Genomic DNA, 17,450 nt, shown 5'->3' on the forward strand with positions numbered 1-17,450 from the left:
TGGATACCATTTTTGTGTCTCTGTGTAGTTTGAAGGAAGTTGCTAAATATCATTAGTGCAATGACTGGAAGTCTAAGGTAGTATGCTAGTTGCCTCTCAAAACGACCTCCAACTTCCTTCATAGTGGATGCTGAGACATAGAAACGGTGGCACTCCTGCTGGCCAAGGTTCTCTGATTTCTACAGACATAAGATGTAGAAGATCAAAGTTGGAATAGACTCAGAACCTAATGGGAAAGTGATGCATGTGGGACAGTATCTGTGCAGTTACACCCATCACACATTTCAGGTGATCTGGTGTCTCCATTGAACAGTTAATAAAATCACCTCCGGACCATTTACATTGACCTCCCCTCCATTTTGTTTACTGCTGCTACTCGCTGTTTATCATCTATGCATAGTCACTTCACCCCCACCTACATGTACAAATTACTTCACTAACCTGTACCCCCGCACACTGTCTCGGTACCGGTATATAGCCTCGTTATTGTTATTCTTATTGTGTTACTTATTATTTTAGTCTACTCTGTAAATATTTTCTTAACTATTCTTGAACTGCACTGTTGGGTTAAGGGCTTGTAAGTAAGCATTTCACGGTAAAGTCTACACTTGTTGTATTCGGCGCATGTGACAAATAAAGTTTGATTTGAAGTCATGAAAAAAATATCCTCTTTTCTGCTGCATGAACGCTGAGCATTGGAAACATTATCACACAGGAGTCCAGTAGCCTACATGTGGGCAAAAAACAGAATCACTCACTCTTTCTGTGGGAAATTATATTTTATTAGTGTAGAATAGACCCAGAGAGTCAGAGAGTAGGGGGCAAAGGACTAGACAGAGAGAGAGGGGAGGAGAGAGACAGACAGAATCGTTTGATATTCTTTAGCACCCTCCTGTGTTAAGGCATTGAAACTGCAGCCATACCATGTTAGTAGAGTAGTGGGTTAATCAAGAGGTTGCCTATTGGTTTGAGTTGTAAACTTAAATTCCCTGTTCCTTATCTTTATTTTACTGCATGACACCACAAGTAGAGGTTTATGGGCCTACTTTAGTCAGAAAAGAGAGGTGCAGATGCCTGCCAGAGCATAAATGCAATTATCTGAAATTATCTTAAATATACTTTTTTCTTTTCTTTTCTTTTCTTTTCTCAAAGCTTTCTCTACGATCTAAACCTTTATACCTTCTCCTTCCTGTTGCCTGCAGGGCAGGCTTCCTCACTGCTACTCTTTTGTCTCTCACTCCCCTAAACTTAATTGCCTTGCTGAGGCGCTACTGAAGGAGACAAATTGGTTCCTACCAGGGTGTTTCTCGAACAATAAGAAGAGCTTAACTCTGGATGTTCTGGGAACACCCACAACCTGCAGCTGCTTGCAAACTAAATCATTTAATAATCTAAACTTTCAGAAATGTATTCTATTGTTGGAGAAGATAAACATTTTTGCCAATATAGCTCAATAAACTTCGTACCCACAAATGTATTTGACAATGGTCTTATCTGTTTATAAAAATGAACATACCCTGGAACAGGGTTTCCCAAACTCGGTGCACGTTTTGTTTACTTTTTTTGCCCTAGCACTACACAGCTGATTCATATAATCAACTCATCATCAAGCTTGGATTATTCGAAGCAGCTGTGTAGTGTTAGGAGCGCTAGGGAAAAAAGCAAAACGTGCACACCTTGGGGACCCGAGGACCGAGTTTGGGAAACGCTGCCCTGGAAAAATGTACATTTACATCAGAATATATTAAATATATATATATATAGAGAGAGAGAGAGCAAGAGAGAGGGAGAAAGAGAGAGTGATAAGCTTAATTAAGGTAATTAAGGCCCCTATAAGGTCTGTGTTTATCATTAGGACTATTCCTCTTCTTTGTCCTTGAGATCTGCGAAGGCTTTTTTCACCATGAGGAACTGTGACTCTCTGTGAGAACGTTTCAGTTTGGCCCTGCGGTTCTGAAACCAAATCTGTGGAGAACGGGACAATGTCAACAGAGCTTTTAAGAACAGCCTTTATGGTGTAATTTTTATCAACAAAAAATTAGCTTTAGTTTTAGAGCATGAAGATGCCTGTCTAGTAGGTTATTGCTGTAAGTACTCAGGCATATTTTTTTGTTGTTGACATGTTACATTGTAATTAACAGATTTTTTATTTCATGTTTGTTACAAGAAGAAAGAGTCCATATTCTGTGTAATAACAAGAACTGCTGAAAGCTGTTACAATGCAATTATAATTCAATAATCAAAGTAGAATCCCAAAACAATTAAGTTAGGCCTTGCAAAGTTGATTTACTGTTAAACAAATGTATATAAATTAATATTTTGTAAAGTGAGGCGATCAAGCGAATAGTTTTTTTATATAAATATAATTGCATATATATATACACACTACCTTTAAAAAATGTAGTGTCACTTAGAAATGTTTTTGAAAGAAAAGCACACTTTTTGTCCATTAAAATAACATGAAATTGATCAGAAATACAGTGTAGACATTGTTAATGTTGTAAATGACTATTGTATCTGGAAACGGCTGCTTTTTTATGGCATATCTACATAGGCGTACAGAGGCCCATTATCAGCAACCATCACTCCTGTGTTCCAATGGCATGTTGTGTTAGCTAATCCAAGTTGATCATATTAAAAGGCTAATTAATCATTAGAAAACCCTTTTGCAACTATGTTAGCACAGCTGAAAACTGTTGTTCTCATTAAAGAAGCAATAAAACTGGCAATCTTTAGACAAGTTGAGTATCTGGAGCATCAGCATTTGTGGGTTCGATTACAGGCTCAAAATGGCCAGGAACAAAGAACTTTCTTCTGAAACTCGTCAGTCTATTCTTGTTCTGAGAAATCAATGCTATTTCATGCAAGAAATTGCCAAGAAACTGAGGCTCTCGTACAATGCTGTGTACTACTCCCTTCACAGAACAGCGCAAACTGGCCCTAACTAGAATAGAAAGAGGAGTGGGAGGCCACGGTACACAACTGAACTCCGGGATGCTGGCTTTCTAGGCAAAGTTCCTCTGTCCAGTTTAAATTTTAAAAAATAAAATAATGTTTTAACCTTTATTTAACTAGGCAAGTCAGTTAAGAACAAATTCTTATTTACAATGATGGCCTACTGGGGAACAGTGGGTTAACTACCTTATTCAGGGGTGCTGTTTGCTGTTGTTCTGGGATTGATTTGCACTTTTCGCACCAAAATACATTCATCTCTAGGAGACAGAACGCGTCTCCTTCCTGAGCGGTATGACAGCTGTGTGGTCCCATGGTGTTTATACTTGCGTACTATTGTTTGTACAGATGAACGTGGTACCTTCAGGCGTTTGGAAATTGCTCCCAAGGATGAACCAGACTTGTGGAGGCCTACAATTATTTTTCTGAGGTCTTGGCTGATTTATTTTTGATTTTCCCATGATGCCAAGCAAAGAGGCACTGAGGTTGAAGGTAGGCCTTGAAATACATCCACAAATACATCCACAGGTACACCTCCAAAATAGCATATCAGAAGCTTCTAAAGCCATGACATCACTTTCTGGAATTTTCCAAGCTGTTTAAAGGCACAGTCAACTTTGTGTATGTAAACTTCTGTCTGACCCACTGGAATTGTGATACTGTGAATTATAAGTGAAATAATCTGTCTGTAAACAATTGTTGGAAAAATGACTTGTGTCTTGCACAAAATAGATGTCCTAACCAACTTGCCAAAACTATAGTTTGTTAACAAGAAATTTGTGGAGTGGTTAAAAAACGAGTTTTAATGACTTCAACCTAAGTGTATGTAAACTTCCGACTTCAACTGTATATAAATTAACATGAATCAAATTAATTGTTCAAAAACTTGTATTTGATTTATTTTTCATATTGAACAGTAAATTAACTTTGTTAGGCCTCAGGGTAAAAACATCCCCATTTTAAATGTAATTTCGAAACAGTTTTATGCCTACCTGTATTCTATCCTCATCCAGATGTAACCTTTGTGCCAGTTCATCTCTGATGTCAATACCCGGATATGAGTTGATGAGAAACACACTCTCCAAGACTTCAATCTGCCCCCCAAGAAGAAATCATATCAATAAATCATATCAATCAAATTGTATTTCCATGAAAACATCTGTCACAAATTGATACACATTTAACACAAATGTATATACTGATAAATGTAAATACTGATAACTGTAACCCTGCAGCAAAATCCCACAGTTATGACATCGTACAAACAAAATGTTGGTAAAATAAAACACTTTAACTGCCCTTCGGCCGATATATAGGCTATCTACAATAAATATGTTATTAAAATGTTTTGTTACTGATGCACCACGATGGAGGCATGTGAACACTGCGCATATCTGTGAATGAAACATATATTTTTTTTTTTTACCTGTGTGCTACTGAATGCCGTCCGCGGCCTGCGCCCAATGTACCAGTTTAATGTTCTCCTGTAGGACTCCGTAAAGTGTTGTTTACAGTTGAGCTTCTGTTCTTCTACTGTTCCCTTTATCTCTGCGGAAGGCTCCGATGGTCTATTGACTATGGTGTGACTTCTCTGTTGCGTTGGTTCCAATTCTGAAAAACACCAGACAAAACCTAATATAACTCCACAGACAATGACATTCGTTATTATCAGAATTTACTTGAGAGAAATCAATAGTGTTTTACCTGTCCAAGGTCGATACAGCTTCACAGACACATTTTGTAGGCCTGGCCTGTCCAAATTCAACCCAAGGATGCTGTCTATGGTGAAAACTGGCTTTGCGTCAACCAGCCTGATCTGGCAACTAACGGTAGGTGCAGCCATACTGTCAACCAACTCTCTTCTGAAAAGTTACTGGCCTCTGAATGCTGGCTGCTCGGGTGACGACTTAAACGAATCAGGGATTTTCATACGTCACTAATTAAAATCAGAGGTTCTAAAAAGTTTAGCATGTGAATCGAATACCCCCCACCACTGGGCGCGATGAGTCGCAGGTTACCCGATTCAGATTAGGGGGGTTGTAAATAGACCTAGGCATAAAGGTGTTATCTCCTAAGGACAGTGGATTCGTCAAACGTAATATTAGAACTGAAACAAAAAAGCAATGCCATCCTTTTCTTCAAAACTACCAAGGTAGAAAATCAAACCCATTCCCACATGTCGCCAAACCTGGGCACTATTTTAGATAGGCCTACTGTCTGCAGGCATCATTATGCGGGACCAGTCAAGTATCACATAATTCCAATCCTAATAATAATCCTCTAATACTATTAGGTTTAATCCTGATGAATATTCTCTCATCCTGCCGTTGTGATGCATATAGGACGGTGAATTATGTTGGGGACAAACAAAAGCCGTCAAAGCGGCAGGTTGGCGTGTTGTTGGAAAATCGTGTGTAACATTTGTTCCTCCTCGAATCGACCTATTCAAAAGCAGATTAGTGCTCGCTCGCTTTAACGAACAGAACAACGGGAGCTTTAAACAAATAACTCACTTGTTTACTTTTCGCTCTGAATGGAACGGAGAGGATTTGGACACAAGGGACGTCAATGTGCACGGGCGCGCCCAGTCTTTTTGTTTTGAAAGAAGAGCAATACTTAATAGGCTACTCTAAGAAAGAATATGGCTTATTTGCAGCCTATAGGCGCCACGCACGCACGCACGCACACACACACCACTTTGAACCAGGAGCGATAAAACACAACCCTAATCCTTGAATTGGTGTATATTTATTGTTGAAAAGCTATTTTAGGACACTGAAACAGTAATCACTGAAATATGTACATTAAATAGGTGCATATCCCCCACTGCATAAAGTACTAAAGTGCAGCCCCCCATATTAACATCTAGGTAACCCAGTTTACCACTCACAAAACCTTTCCCCAAAATGGAAATAATAAATATTCTCAACCCTTCTGGGATATCACTTCTATTTATATAAACCGAATCAATTTCACTTTGTTGATATGGTAGTTGTATTCTCTATGAGCTGATCAAATTTGCAGCCAGAGCTCAGAACAAATTTACATCTGAGCAATGGGTAACACCTCTGGAAATATGTCCTATACATAGCATACATACGTAGTGTGCTTCTTTATACAGAAATTATCTGAGAAACATACAAACCATTCCAATACATTACAGATTAACGTACTTAACGGGTTAAAAAAAACAACACCTTAAAGCCACAGCCCTAAATTTAGCACTTTGTAATACAGTATTGTTCTTGCTTCAACCTGGCAGATGAATACATTGACACTTCAGGAAGAAGGTATAGCAATACGTTGATTCATTTATGAGCATACCACTATTGGTGTTAGGGGTACAAGATCAACATCATCATCTTGAAACCAAAACACACTCGAAACAAAACATGGTTCATTCAAATGGTAGTAATAATGTTATGGAGGAAAAAAAATAACTGACAAGGATGTATGTGACAATTATTTATCTTCATGATAGGATCCAAAGCACATGCAAACCTGTTAGCTAACGACGAGAGGCTGAGTGTAGACAAGGTCCTGAGGCAGCAAAGCATCCCCAAACCATCACACCACCGCCGAGAACCAGGGTTCTTACTGCGGAATGCAGTGTTAGGTTTCCGCCAGGCATAACGGGACCAATGCCGTCCAAAAAGTCATACTTTTGACTCATCTGTCCATAAATCATCCTTCAAAGAGTCTTGGTGATCATCCAGGTGCTTCCAGGTGCTTTTTTGGCAAACTTGAGTCAACCTTTTGGATGAGATGGGTCCTATTATGCCTGGCGAAAACCAAACACTGCATTCCACAGTAAGAACCTCATACCAACGATCAGGCATGGTGGTGGCAGTGTGATGGTTTGGGGATGCTTTGCTGCCTCAGGACCTGGACGACTTTCTTCAATAGAAGGAACCATGAATTCTGCAGGAGAATGTCAGACCATCCGTCTGTGAGCTGAAGCGCAGCTGTGTCATTCAGCAAGACAATGATCCAAAACAAGTCTACATGAACATGGCTAAAAGCAATACATTTGAAGTTTTGGAATGGCCTAGTCAAAGTCCAGACCTAATCCCAATTGAGATGTTGTGGCAGGACTTGAAACAAGCAGTTCATGCATGAAAACCCACAAATGTTGCTGAGTTAAAGCAGTTCTGCAGGCAAAAGTGGGCCAACATTCCTCCACAGCGATGTGAGAGACTGATCAACAACTACAGGAAGCATTTGGTTGCAGTCATTGCAGCTAAAAGGTGGCACAACCAGTTACTGAGTGTAAGGGGGAAATCACTTTTTCACACAGGGGAATTGGGTGTTGCATAACTTTGTTAATTAAATCAATAAAATAAGTATACTTTTATTTTGTTATTTGTAAACTCAGGTTCCTTTTATCTAATATTAGGTTTTGGTTGAAGATCTGATAACATTCAGTATCAAAAATATGCAAAAACAGAAAAAAATCATGCAAGTACTTTTTCACAGCTGTAGATTATAAACTGGGTGCTTCGAGCTCTGAATTCTGATTGGCTGACAGCCATGGTATATCAGACCGCATACCGCGGGTTTGACAAAACATGTTTTACTACTATAATTATATCGGTAAATAGTTTATAATAGCAATAAGGCACCTTGGGTGGGGGGGGTATACGGCCAATACACCACGACTAAGGGCTGTATCCAGGCACTTGGTGTTTCTTCGTGCATAAGAACAGCACTTAGCCATGGTATATTGGCCATATACCACACCCCTTCGGGCCTTATTGCTTAATTAGACAATATGTATACTGTTTACGCAAACAATACAGAAATCTATTATTACAGTATTAACATGTGCAATGTCTTCCCTCCATATTAGTACACTCTATAATCTCTAACTTTTAGGAAGCCATAGTATTCAGTCAGAACTGCACCTGAATTTCCAAATAAACAAAACCGGAAAAGCATTATTTTTCTTCTTCCATATTATCTGACAGTATACTTCTATATAATTGCGAGTATAAAATACATGATCATTTACACAAGGTGGAGAATGATCCGGAAGGATTCTTTTGATTGTTCAGTCACATGGTTCTTTTTCTACTCTTCTTTTCTTAGCTTGTGGGGTCTTTTTTTTCTTTCTAGTTTTTTATGTTATGAAGTATATATTTTTTGCCCTTTATTGATCAAGTCTATCTGCACTCTGAATCCTGTTCCTTCATTGACCAACAGTAGGAGCCAGAGGTGAAACCAGAGAGAGGCTGTGTTTGTGCAGGCCCAGGGTTGAGGAGCCAAGGTGGGCGTCTGGAGAGGAACCAAGTCCACCTCTGTCTGTTTGTTTTCATGGGAAACTACTTTGTGGTAACACATAGTCAAGCCTGTCCCTTGTAGCCTGGGTGCGAGTCTGTTTCTGCTCTCTTGCCAACTCCTTATGGAATTGTCATGCAATTGTTTTGTTCGACAATGACAATGGAGTAGGCAAAAGCACAAACAGATCTGGGACAAGGCTATGTCTCTCGTGGGTGTTTCCTCTGAACAGCACATTGGGGGGGGGCTATCCAGCAGAGGATCAAAGCCAGCAGTTGCATCGCTGATGATTTGCGTAAAAGTTGAACTTTGGCTCAACTTGGTGAAATTGTCCCCAACGGTTGCATCTCTCATGGTCTCCTCAAGTCACCTCTTCAAGTTGCCTCCCTCCATTGAAAATGACTGACTTCCAGTGGTTTGGTCATCCAAAGTAGTATTCAGTGAAAGCCAACAGTAACATCTCTCGGTTCCATTCTTTTAGGCCTCTGACTCACCCTTCTCCCGCCCCTCCACTCCTGCATCGCTGTCCTCTGACTGGCTGTTGCTCAGCACCAGGAACTGTCCGTCAGTGCCAGCGGCAAGGGGGGTGGGGCGACTGAAGGTGGCAATCAAACGGCTCTGTTCCTCTAGGTCCTGTGGGTTCATGAAAATTCATTGATTAATCAAATCAATTAATCAAATCATTCAGTTTACTGTAACATCATTAAACACAGAATGTAATACAGCTGTGATTACAGACAAGAAACTGGCCAAGATAGGCGTTGATTTATGAGTCAACGAGAATAGGATTGTGATATTGTGATTTTGATAGAATTTCTGGGACACCTTTTCTATCTGTTTCTGTTTATTCAGCTCCTCCTGCTGTTTCTCCTTGGCCCTGTCCTGCTCCTTCTTCTTCTCCGTGGCTTTGCGATCCTGAGTCAGCAAAAAATAAAAACGTGAGCAACGACGGTTCATCTTAACAAATGAATTCCACTAGAACAGAGAGCTCGACTTCTCACATTTCTTACCATCTCTGAGTGGAACGCTATCTGTTTGGCCAACCCCACACTGTCACAGATCTGAAAGGAGGACAACACAACATACACTCAGAGATAACGAGAAATGACCATGGGTAACAGTAGACACACATGCAAATGTCTTCATTTTGCCACAACACGGAACCTATAAGCTGTTTTAACTGATAGTGCCATTACTACATAGACACAATATGCTTATTCCTAGCCAGGACTTGTTCCTGATCATAAAAAGACATTGGCATGTGTGGTGACCAGGAAAATGTGGTGTAACTATGCCCTAGTTACAGCCTTAAACTACTGGCTCTACCTACATATCATGGAATAAGAAAGGCTACACAGCAGAGCAGAATCTACCTTTTCCCCATCATTGTTGGACTCAAAGATGTAGCAGACAATGATTGGTCGTCCGTCCACCCTGCCTTCTGCAGTCTGCAGAACAAATCCAAAAAGACGCTTGTTCTCCTGGTGGGCAGCACACAACACCACGCTGGAGAGAGGGAACTGGGGGAGGGAGAGAGAAGGGGGGGGGGGGGCAGCAGGGAGAGGGGCAGAGAGAGAAGGAAATCAAGAAGTCACGTGAAACATCAAGTCTCGACAACCTCAAGTATCTTGACAGTGATATTACATACAGTTGAAGTTGGAAGTTTACATACACCTTAGCCAAATACATTTAAACTCAGTTTCACAATTCCTGACATTTAATCCTAGTAACAAATCCCTGTCGTAGGTCAGTTAAGATCACCACTTTATTTTAAGAATGTGAAATGTCAGAATAATAGCGGAGAGAATGATTTATTTCAGCTTTTATTTCTTTCATCACATTCCCAGTGGGTCAGAAGTTTACATACACTCAATTAGTATTTGGTAGCATTGCCTTTAAATTGTTTAACTTGGGTCAAACGTTTCGGGTAGCCTTCCAGAAGCTTCCCACAATAAGTTGGGTGAATTTTGGCCCATTCCTCCTGACAGAGCTGGTGTAACTAAGTCAGGTTTGTAGGCCTCCTTGCTCACACACGCGTGTTCATTTCTGCCCACAAATTTTCTATAGGATTGAGGTCAGGGCTTTGTGATGGCCACTCCAATACCTTGACTTTGTTCGCTTTTGGAAGTATGCTTGGGGTCATTGTCTGTTTGGAAGACCCATTTGCGACCAAGCTTCAACTTCCTGACTGATGTCTTGAGATGTTGCTTCAATATTACCACATAATTTTCTTTCCTCATGATGCCATCTATTTTGTGAAGTGCACCAGTCCCTCCTGCAACAAAGCACCCACACAAAATGATGCTGCCACCCCCGTGCTTCACGGTTGGGATGGTGTTCTTCGGCTTGCAAGCCTCCCCCTTTTTCCTCCAAACATAACAATGGACATTATAGCCAAACTGTTTTATTTTTGTTTCATCAGACCAGAGGACATTTCTCCAAAAAGTATGATCTTTGACCCGTGTGCAGTTGCAAACTGTAGCCTGGCGTCTTTATGGCGGTTTTGGAGCAGTGGCTTCTTCCTTTCTGAGCGGCCTTTCAGGTTATGTCGATATAGGACTAATTTTTACTGTAGATATAGATACTTTTGTGCCTGTTTCCTCCAGCATCTTCACAAGGTCCTTTGCTGTTGTTCTGGGATTGATTTGCACTTTTCGTACCAAAGTACGTTCATCTCTAGGAGACAGAAAGCGTCTCCTTCCTGAGTGGTATGACGGCTGTGTGGTCCCATGGTGTTTATACTTGCGTAATATTGTTTGTACAGATGAACGTGGTACCTTCAGGCGTTTGGAAATTGCTCCCAAGGATGAACCAGACTTGTGGAGGTCTACAATTTTCTTTCTGAGGTCTTGGCTGATTTCTTTTGATTTCCCCATGGTGTCAAGCAAAGAGGCACTGAGTTTGAAGGCAGGCCTTGAAATACATCCACAGATACACCACCAATTGACTCAAATTATGTCAATTAGCCTATCAGAAGCTTCTAAAGCTATGACATCATTTCCTTGAATTTTCCAAGCTGTTTAAAGGCACAGTCAACTTAGTGTATGTTAACTTCTGACCCACTGGAATTGTGATACAGTGAATTATAAGTGAAATAATCTGTTTGTAAACAGTTGCCAAAACTATAGTTTGTTCAGAAGAAATTTGTGGAGTGGTTGAAAAACGAGTTTTAATGACTCCAACCTAAGTGTTTGTAAACTTCCGACTTCAACTGTACAATCAATCAGTCACATGCCTACCCTCAGCCGTGTGACTTGTGTCTGAGGATCGATTAGCCTGAAAACAAAAACAACACACAGGATAAGTCTGTGAATTGAATGAATTTCCATGCCTGTATAATAAGGGCAAAGAGCTTGTGTCTCACTTCAGGCATTCACAGGTGACCAGCAGGTGAGACTCTGTCATCCTGAAGATGTTGTGTATGGCTCTGGCTGCTAGGATCTGTCTCATGGTCTCATAGATGACGTCAGAGCTGTCCGCATTCTGCACCTCCATACAGCCCAGGAAACGCGCAAAGAACAGCTGGTGCAGGATAGAGCCTGGATGGACACATATTGTCAATTTTCTTTTCTCTTTCCACAGAAATTCATCTTTCGCTTTTAACCTGACCACCTAAGAGAGAAACACACACACACACACACACACACACACACACACACACACACACACACACACACACACACACACACACACACACACACACACACACACACACACACACACACACACACACACACACACACACACACACACACTCATACACACACCTACCTTCACTCTCCTCAGCTGGTGTGCCTCCGGATTCACCAAAAGGATTGGTCCTTCTTTCAAAAAAGGGGAAGCAAAGAAACACACCCACATCTTAAGAACATGACTGGCACAGTGTAGTAGACTCAGAACTATTTTCCATTCAACACATACCATGGGTTAGTCCTGCCCCTATACACCGTTAAGGAAACCCTGGGTAGTACTGACCTTCCCAGTCCGGCAGCCTTCGCCCGTCCTGCGTCCTCCTCGCTGACTGGAGAGATGATGTCAAACTGGATGGGCGTGTTTGGAGCCACCAGTGCGTCCAAGGAGAGGACGGAGAGGGCCGGAGAGGCCATCTCAGAGCCTGCCGAGCTCACACTGCTGGCCCGCGCTGCCGGTGGCCGCCCTTGTCTACACGGGACGGATAGATGTAGAGACGGATGGACGAGACCCAGGGAACAGAAAAGAGATGGGAGGTTAGAGAGATGGAAACGAGGGATGCTAGCCTCATTGAACATAAGAAAAAAGGTGTACTCAAGAAACCTTTCACTACAGTAGGGTCAGGAGTTTTTCCAGACCATGTGACTAAACCAGGAAAAACACTTGTCTCCAAGTTACAGGGTGAGCTAGGCTAGTTATAGGCTGTAATGTGTATAACCAAGCCTAGAGATTTTCGTAGTCAGATCAGGAAAAACTCCAGGCCCAAATAATGAAGTCTATGATTGTGTGAGGAGAGACGGTTCAGAAACCCACGTGCTCGGCCGCAAACTCTCATGCCTCTGCTGGAAGGAGGGAGACGGTGTCACAGCCTCAAGAGCTGATTGATTCACTCTGGCTGCGATCTCCTGCCAATAGAAAGAGGGCATTTCAGCAAAGAGGAAATGCGCTTGGCAACAGAGAGAAAGAGGGCAGATGAGATTCACACTAACCACATCCCATCCCAGACATCCAGCACTGGCTAGGTGAATGTCACACCATGGACACACACAGGGGTGTTGGAGCATTGCTCTATCTATGATAATATCAATCTAAATATAAAGACGATGCAAGCACAGGCTTTTCCAGAGCATAGCAAGATACTCACCTCTGGGTTCTCACTGAGATATATCCTCTTTGAGATGTTGTTAATCGTTGCAATCCACTGAGGGAGGGAAGAGGAGCACAGGACAGTGTTATTAAGAGATACCACAGCTACATTATACATTTATACAATACATAAACACATCCACAATACATTTCATTAAAACTACTGTCGCACCTCTTCACAATCCTTCCTGCTCTCTGCCTGCAAGATGGCCACTCTGAAACAAAGACAGAGCGCATCAGTAACGTCTGTGGAAATTCACATTTTCTTTTGTGACTAAGTTAGAAATGTTCAGGTAAAAACAACACTTCATAAAGCGGTTATCGCTAGTTAAAAAATTTAAAAAAGCTTTAATATGCAGTCAATTACTTCTTGCCGTCGAAGGATGTGATCTGGAAGCAGAAGCGTCGGTCCTCACAGTCCACGGCCATGACGGAGCAGTTGTCTATATCCATGACAAGACCCCCCGCCACCTCCCCCCGCGCCTGGCTCATCAGGTTCCCTCCCTGGGTGAAGAAGTACTGCCGCTCCCAGGATGAAGACACTAAGCCCGTTTTACTTAGGAAACACATTTAGGAGTAAAAACATGGTAGAAACATATCGTCGTTCCGATTAAGGCATTTTGGACCGTATTCACTTTCACTAGAAATGAATAAAAGCATCAGTTTAAAAACAAGCAGGAGCTGCCGTACTGTTGCTTCAAATAGAAACGAGCAGACTTTTTATTTGATTTACTAACCCAGGTGTTTATTTAAAATATATGTTGGTCTTGAACTACAGTGTTGCAGGACTGAGGAAGGTCAGTTTGTTTGGCTAGGCAGTCATTTCTTACTTGCGAGTGTTGAGGTAGCCGGCCTTGCGTGTGAGGTTGCGGTTGACAGGAACCAGGCTGGGGTCAGGGTCGGGCATGTAGAGGAGGTCATTGGCCTGCTCCATATCCTGGATGGTCTGTTGCATCACATCCACCTCCCCGGCCATCTCCCTGCGGACACTGGACACAACCAAACACATTACACGCCCGGCCTTAGAAACATTGTAAGCAATATGACAATTCCACTTGGCCTCATGGAGGGCAAGATGGAGCTACCACCATTGCTGAAGACTATCCAATCTTTTCAGATCTCTACAAATCCCAAAGGGTTGGGGGATAGGAGATGAAGCTTACTTCTGAACACTGGTTCCTATGTCGGTGAGGAAGTCTTCCCACTGCTGGGTCAGGTTCTCTGATCCCAGCTTGAAGAAGCTGATCTGGGATATCAGGTTCTCCAGCTGATCCCGAGCTACAGAGAGCGAGCGAGAGAGAGAAAGAAATGAAGAAGCTGATCTGGGATATACCGAGAGACAGACATGCTGGTCAGAAATATATGCTCCAGCAGGGAGAGAAAGAAAGAAATACAAAGTGAGTGAGAGAGAGAAAGAAATACAGACAGCGAGCGAGAGAAAGAAATACAGAGAGCGAGCGAGAGAGAGAAAGAAATACAGAGAGCGAGCGAGAGAGAAAGAAATACAGAGAGCGAGCGAGAGAGAGAAAGAAATACAGAGAGCGAGCGAGCGAGAGAAAGAAATACAGAGAGCGAGCGAGAGAGAGAAAGAAATACAGAGAGCGAGCGAGAGAGAGAAAGAACTACAGAGAGCGAGCGAGAGAGAGAGAGAAAGAAATACAGAGAGCGAGCGAGAGAAAGAAATGCAGAGAGCGAGCGAGAGAGAGAAAGAAATACAGAGAGCGAGAGAGAGAGAGAGAGAAAGAAATACAGAGAGAGAGAGAGAAAGAAATACAGAGCGAGAGAGAGAGAGAGAAAGAAATACAGAGAGCGAGCGAGAGAGAGAAATACAGAGAGCGAGCGAGAGAGAGAAATACAGAGCGAGCGAGAGAGAGAAAGTAAGGCTGATGTACCTGTGCTTGCATGTATCCCAGCAGTGGCTCCAGGAGGGACATCTTCTTCTTGTACTGCAGCATGTTGAGGGCTGTGAAGTAGTGCATCATGGTCTGGTGCTGCTTCTTCCTGGAGGTGTACACATCCTCCATCACCTCACCCTTCACCTGGAGAGAAGACGCACACACACACACATACACAACAAACGCACGCAGACATACACACGGAAGCGCGCACACAAATGTCAGGTTTTATTTGGCAAGGAAGTTATTGTTACAACAACGTCACGTTATATTAAGAAACCTTACCTTCTCATTGTCCCTCCTTTTAGAAAGACGGCTGTATCTGTTGATGGCCATGTCGTGATCTGTCGACAGAAAATGTGTTATTACATTTACAACATGGGCTTTGTAACAAGACATCATGCCAACATCACAACATTAATTTTTCATGTTTTACTGAATAGTTGGCAATCTGGAACACTTCCTTCAGGGTCAGGATCTCTGTAGGGGAAGGGGAAGAGAAAGAGAAAGAGAAAGAGAAAGAGAAAGAGAAAGAGAAAGAGAAAGAGAGGTTAACGTCCATTTCAAACGTCTCACATTCTGCCACTACCAAGCGCAGCCACCCTCGAACGACATGCCCTTGGGGACCAGGGCTCCGATCCCCAGTCCCACCTCTTCACCATTCATCCCTCTAATCTGTCTCCATCTCTCTTAAATGTACATGATCTCTGTATAAACAATACAACATGAGAATGGAACTCTTTCAGAGTCCTACCTTTTAAGTCCCTCTCCTTAAACTGAGTGATGGGAAACATCATGGCATCAGCCAGCTGAGTGGACAGCACTGCATGACAGGAACTCAGCTGTGGGAGAGAAGACAGGTTAGTTACGTTACTGTTATCTCCTCAGGGAAACGTGTCTTGTGTTTCTCATCAGACAGGTGGAGAGGAGAGGTGGGGGAGGTTAGAGAGATGGAAGAGAGAGAAGGAAGGAAGAAAGATGGAAGGGATATGGAAAAAACAGAGTGAAGGAAGGGATGGCTTGAAGTGAAGAGTGAGGGAGTAGCCTGTGTGGAGTGAATGATGGGAGAGGTTAAGACAGAGAGAAGGAAAGGAGAGAAAAAAAGGGAGAGGTTAAGACAGACAGGAGGAAAGGAGAACAGAAAGAGAGAGGTTAAGACAGACAGAAGGACAGGAGAACAGAAAGGGAGAGGTTAAGACAGACAGAAGGAAAGGAGAACAGAAAGGGAGAGGTTAAGACAGACAGAAGGAAAGGAGAACAGAAACAGAGAGGTTAACACAGACAGAAGGAAAGGAGAACAGAAACGGAGAGGTTAACACAGAAAGAAGGAAAGTAGAACAGAAAGGGAGAGGTTAAGACAGACAGAAGGAAAGGAGAACAGAAAGGGAGAGGTTAAGACAGAGAGAAAGGAAAGGAGAGAAAAAAAGGGAGAGGTTAAGACAGACAGAAGGAAAGGAGAACAGAAAGGGAGAGGTTAAGACAGACAGAAGGAAAGGAGAACAGAAAGGGAGAGGTTAAGACAGGCAGAAGGAAAGGAGAACAGAAAGGGAGAGGTTAAGACAGACAGAAGGAAAGGAGAACAGAAAGGGAGAGGTTAAGACAGACAGAAGGAAATGAGAACAGAAAGGGAGAGGTTAAGACAGACAGAAGGAAAGGAGAACAGAAAGGGAGAGGTTAAGACAGACAGAAGGAAAGGAGAACAGAAAGGGAGAGGTTAACACAGACAGAAGGAAATGAGAACAGAAAGGGAGAGGTTAAGACAGACAGAAGGAAAGGAGAACAGAAAGGGAGGGGTTAAGACAGACAGAAGGAAAGGAGAACAGAAAGGGAGAGGTTGAGACAGACAGAAGGAAGGAAAGGAAAACAGAAAGGAAGAGGTTAAGACAGACAGAAGAAAAGGAGAACCGAAAGGGAGAGGATAAGACAGAAAGAAGGAAAGGAGAACAGAAAGGGAGAGGTTAAGACAGACAGAAGGAAAGGAGAACAGAAAGGGAGAGGTTAAGACAGAGAGAAAGGAAATGAGAGAAAAAAAGGGAGAGGTTAAGACAGACAGGAGGAAAGGAGAACAGAAAGGGAGAGGTTGAGACAGACAGAAGGAAAGGAAAACAGAAAGGGAGAGGTTGAGACAGACAGAAGGAAAGGAAAACAGAAAGGGAGAGGTTAAGACAGACAGAAGGAAAGGAGAACAGAAAGGGAGAGGTTAAGACAGACAGAAGGAAAGGAAAACAGAAAGGAAGAGGTTAAGACAGACAGGAGGAAAGGAAAACAGAAAGGGAGAGGTTAAGACAGACAGACGGAAAGGAGAACAGAAAGGGAGAGGTTAAGACAGAGAGAAAGGAAAGGAGAGAAAAAAAAGGGAGAGGTTAAGACAGACAGGAGGAAAGGAGAACAGAAAGGGAGAGGTTAAGACAGACAGAAGGAAAGGAAACCAGAAAGGGAGAGGTTGAGACAGACAGGAGGAAAGGAGAACAGAAAGGGAGAGGTTAAGAC

The 17,450-nt window shown here is 42.4% G+C and overlaps 2 protein-coding genes across 3 annotated transcripts in view; both read right to left on the bottom strand.

Annotated features, from left to right (window-relative positions):
- Positions 1-1,857: 1,857 nt before the first annotated feature.
- On the bottom strand, positions 1,858-4,795 carry LOC139414209 (homeobox protein ANF-1-like). Its single transcript, XM_071162099.1, has 4 exons — positions 4,657-4,795; positions 4,379-4,563; positions 3,945-4,046; positions 1,858-1,965 (listed from the first exon to the last, which is right to left on the bottom strand). The coding sequence occupies exons 1-4, from the start codon at positions 4,793-4,795 to the stop codon at positions 1,858-1,860; spliced, it is 534 nt and encodes a 177-aa protein (XP_071018200.1).
- An 889-nt stretch (positions 4,796-5,684) lies between these two features.
- LOC139413243 (DCC-interacting protein 13-alpha-like) overlaps positions 5,685-17,450 on the bottom strand; it is a 32,657-nt gene continuing 20,891 nt past the window's right edge. Inside the window, exons 5-23 of one of the 2 annotated variants that reach the window (XM_071160384.1) lie at positions 15,715-15,802; positions 15,407-15,440; positions 15,246-15,312; positions 14,958-15,104; positions 14,229-14,311; positions 13,896-14,054; positions 13,433-13,621; positions 13,238-13,280; positions 13,064-13,120; positions 12,733-12,824; positions 12,205-12,390; positions 12,001-12,053; positions 11,594-11,768; positions 11,469-11,505; positions 9,603-9,749; positions 9,240-9,290; positions 9,055-9,144; positions 5,883-8,862; positions 5,685-5,847 (exon numbers count right to left, since the gene is read on the bottom strand). In XM_071160384.1, the coding sequence (XP_071016485.1) occupies positions 8,707-8,862; positions 9,055-9,144; positions 9,240-9,290; positions 9,603-9,749; positions 11,469-11,505; positions 11,594-11,768; positions 12,001-12,053; positions 12,205-12,390; positions 12,733-12,824; positions 13,064-13,120; positions 13,238-13,280; positions 13,433-13,621; positions 13,896-14,054; positions 14,229-14,311; positions 14,958-15,104; positions 15,246-15,312; positions 15,407-15,440; positions 15,715-15,802 (1,854 nt within the window). In that variant the 3' untranslated portion in view covers positions 5,685-5,847; positions 5,883-8,706. Of the gene's footprint in view, positions 5,848-5,882; positions 8,863-9,054; positions 9,145-9,239; positions 9,291-9,602; positions 9,750-11,468; positions 11,506-11,593; positions 11,769-12,000; positions 12,054-12,204; positions 12,391-12,732; positions 12,825-13,063; positions 13,121-13,237; positions 13,281-13,432; positions 13,622-13,895; positions 14,055-14,228; positions 14,312-14,957; positions 15,105-15,245; positions 15,313-15,406; positions 15,441-15,714; positions 15,803-17,450 lie in introns of those variants that run through there. The other variant, XM_071160383.1, reaches the window with a different exon arrangement.

The sequence above is a fragment of the Oncorhynchus clarkii genome, chromosome 7, assembly GCF_045791955.1.
Source record: "Oncorhynchus clarkii lewisi isolate Uvic-CL-2024 chromosome 7, UVic_Ocla_1.0, whole genome shotgun sequence".
In the NCBI taxonomy this organism is placed as follows: Eukaryota; Metazoa; Chordata; class Actinopteri; order Salmoniformes; family Salmonidae; genus Oncorhynchus; species Oncorhynchus clarkii.

Excerpts from the sequence above, each read along its gene's own strand:
- LOC139414209 (XM_071162099.1), bottom strand. The coding sequence starts at position 4,795 with ATGGCTGCACCTACCGTTAGTTGCCAGATCAGGCTGGTTGACGCAAAG. Across the intron at positions 4,047-4,378 it reads CGGCATTCAGTAGCACACAG|ATTGAAGTCTTGGAGAGTGT; the intron begins GTAAAAAAAAAA and ends CTTGGGGGGCAG. Across the intron at positions 1,966-3,944 it reads TGGATGAGGATAGAATACAG|ATTTGGTTTCAGAACCGCAG; the intron begins GTAGGCATAAAA and ends CGTTCTCCACAG.